The sequence below is a fragment of the Sesamum indicum genome, linkage group LG2, assembly GCF_000512975.1.
Source record: "Sesamum indicum cultivar Zhongzhi No. 13 linkage group LG2, S_indicum_v1.0, whole genome shotgun sequence".
NCBI classification, from domain to species: domain Eukaryota; kingdom Viridiplantae; phylum Streptophyta; class Magnoliopsida; order Lamiales; family Pedaliaceae; genus Sesamum; species Sesamum indicum.
The window spans coordinates 8,106,092-8,109,423 of record NC_026146.1 but is presented as its reverse complement, the minus strand read 5'-3'; the positions used below and the strand labels follow the sequence as shown (position 1 = coordinate 8,109,423).

Below are 3,332 nucleotides of genomic sequence, written 5' to 3'. Positions count from 1 at the left end.
ACTAGAAACACTTACATCCAAAATTAGAGAACCAAAATTATCATGCGACTAAAAAGAAATACGGGATTTGGGGCGGACTAGACGACTGTTCCAAATCCCATTCCATATAAGAACAATCCTTGGCACTCTTAAGGAACAGAAATTGCTTGCTAATGTCATGATTAGGAGTGGGCGTCGGGTCGGGTTGTTCGGGTTTGAGTAATTTGGGTCGGGTACCCGACATGTCGGGTTGGGAAAAAATGAACCCGAACCCGACTAATCGGGTAGCCGTCGATTTCAGGTTTTGTCAACTTCAAAAAATGTAGAGGGGTCAATTTTTCAAAATGAAAGTCATTCACTAAAGTAAATCCATATAATTCTAAAATGTAACTTATGGACACAAATACTTAAAGCTTTACATAAATATCCAAAAGAAAAGAGTTCAATCACATCCATAAATTATCAGAGGTTTTTGTAAATCATTTCAGTAACAACAATAAATCTAAAGCCTCCTAAATCCTAATGCCTACAAACTGAAAAAACAATCAGCTCATATTACATTTTCATCCTCGAGTCCTCGACCTGTCAAGCATTAAACCTACAAAGTGGAAGAACTATTAGAGAAAGTCAAACAACTTAAAAATGTAACATTACACAATGAGGTTCTACCATTCTATTACCTTGTCAAAAATTTACAAGAAGCAGTTACACCATTAAATGTCAATAATTGTTGAATCAACCTCCAACTTAGTCAACTCTACAATAAAATAGAAAATAGTTAGAGAAGTAAAACATATAAGTAGAATACATAGAATTGAACAATAATCAAAATATAAGAAAAAAATAAATAAGTACCTTTCTCAACTACTTCAAGTTCACTCAAATCATCCTCAATGCTAATTGGTTTGGAGTCTTTCCGTATCCAATCTTGAGTACAAATAAGTGCTTGCACTATTTAGGAGACAAACAGCTCTTACAAGTGTCAAGAACACGACCACCAGTACTAAATGCAGATTTTGAGGCAACAGTTGAGATTGAAACTGCCAATACATCCCGAGCCATTTTGGAAAGAATTGGAAACCTTTGGGTGTTTACTATCCACCAATTTAGTATGTCAAATTTGTCTCTATGCATTTCAACATCCTCACCAAAATATTTCTCTAATTCTGATTTCACGCCATCCCCTTTTCAACCTGATTTATACATATTGAACTCTTGTTCTATGGTGAATGTACGAATCGCCTCATAATCAGTATATTGCATAGATGTCCCTACTGAAGAGGAAGATGATGAAGAAACACGACTAAATGATGATCCCTGGCTTCCTGGCGTTCCTTGAAGAGTATGATCGTATCTCAACTTATAATCGTTAAACAACTCATAAAGTCCATCTCTCACTTGTTTTTTCATCACATTGCTTTTTTCGATACCACCATGCATTTTATCAAAGCTAAATTCTGAACTCCAACTTATGACGCGGACCAAGGATCACGGCATAATATAAAATCATATTCATCTTTTCAATTGATCCCCAATATTTGTCATGCTTTTCTTTCATCTTTCTTGCCATCTCATTTATTCAACGTCATTACTACTTAACCAATATCTGAGAAGCAAGTCAACTTACATATTTCACAAAAAATTAGATTAGATGTGATATACAAGGCACCAGAAATGTGCAAAGTAAGACTGTAAAAATGCCTTAAAAATTTCACAAGTACCTTTGCCCTGTCCCAATCATAATCAGTCAGTATCCCATCAAATAGTTGCCTCGAAAGATCAGTCTTATAGACAAGATCTACATCTTCATAAGCATCAAATGCGATCTTAAGGCTTATAGCCGTCTCCAACATCAAATAGGTGGAGTTCCATCTAGTATATACATCAAGAGATAACAATTTTTTCGATTCCAATTTTTCAATTTTCTAATATAGTTGATGGCCCCTCTAATACAAGAGATAGTTTCATGGGCAAAATTGCAAAATTGATCCCGTAAGTATAGGGGGGTGGCAAAATTGGGACCATAACTACAGGACTGGCAATTTTAGTCCTGTAAGTATTGATTTTTTAGCAATTTTGGTCCTTCCGACCAAAATTGCCAAAAAACGTGGCGGAGAGATTTGGGGCTTAGGGTTTCGACGTACACGTGCGCAACTTAAACACCTGGGAGCTTGCGTGGCTAATGACATGGCTAATGATGTGGCTTAGGCGGGAAAGAGACTGGCTATGGAAGTGTCGGCTTTCACATTTTCATCTGGGCTTGGGCAAGAAATGGAGGGCCCGGCTGAGTCTCCGATGTCGGATTTCATTCACATGAAGTCTATGTCTTCCAGCTCAAGCGAACTGCACCGGGAGCTATGTGCACTGCGGATCCTCAAGAAATCTCCTTGGGCGACGAATTTGAGTTCCGCCATTCTGAATGGGGCAAAAGGGGGAGGTGGGGGCAGTGGGATCAGCGGCGATGGAGGGGCAATGATCACGTTCTCGTGGCACTGTGGCCTCGATTTTGTGGGTTTTGGTGGCTTGCCGGTGTGGAGATGGCGGAGCCGGGGAGGAGTTGTTGGGGGAGGAGGTGGTGCAGGGGGTGGGTGGTGGTAACGTTTTTGAAGCGCTGGCTTTTGCTTCCATTTTTGAATAAAGAATTGAGTATTGATGAAGGCGGCGGTGGAGGTGGCGAGGGCGGTGGAGGTGGCAGGGGCGGCGGAGCTGTGGTGGACTGTTGGAATCGCTTGCTTTCGCTGCTTGTTTTTTAATAGATTATTGAAGGTGGAGAAGAATTCTGAGTGGCACGGTTGTAAATATCTCTACTTTACACTCTCTTCTTTCTCTACCTTTAACCTTTGTACAACGAAGCTATCCCTATCGCGATTTCTTTTGTTGTACCACTCTTCTTCCAGTGAATCGTTGAACATATTTCCACCAAAAACTGAAACTTTGCTGCTGGAGGCGGTGGCAGTGGCTTCAACGGCGGGGGTGGAAGAGGAGGTGCCAGAGGAGGCACTGATTGTTGGTTTTCTCTAATTTCAATTTCATCCACATCATTAGCCATGTCATTAGCCACGTAAACTCCTATGTGTTTAAATTGCGCACGTGGACGTCGGAACCCTAAGCCCCAAATATCTCCGCCGCGTTTTTTGGCAATTTTGGCCGGAAGGACCAAAATTGCCAAAAAATCAATACTTACAGGACTAAAATTGCCAGTCTTGTAGTTACTGTCCCAATTTTGCCACCCCTCTATACTTACGGGACCAATGTTGCAATTTTGCCTAGTTTCATGCTCACCCTTTAAACCATCCTGCACAACAAGATTAACTATATTAGCCATACACCTTATGTGCACATATCTCCACCTA

At 40.5% G+C, this 3,332-nt stretch overlaps 1 protein-coding gene across 1 annotated transcript; it reads left to right on the top strand.

Moving 5' to 3' along the window:
* On the top strand, positions 2,206-2,732 carry LOC105155861 (glycine-rich protein DOT1-like). The gene is made up of 2 exons (XM_011071846.1): positions 2,206-2,563; positions 2,620-2,732. The coding sequence occupies exons 1-2, from the start codon at positions 2,206-2,208 to the stop codon at positions 2,730-2,732; spliced, it is 471 nt and encodes a 156-aa protein (XP_011070148.1).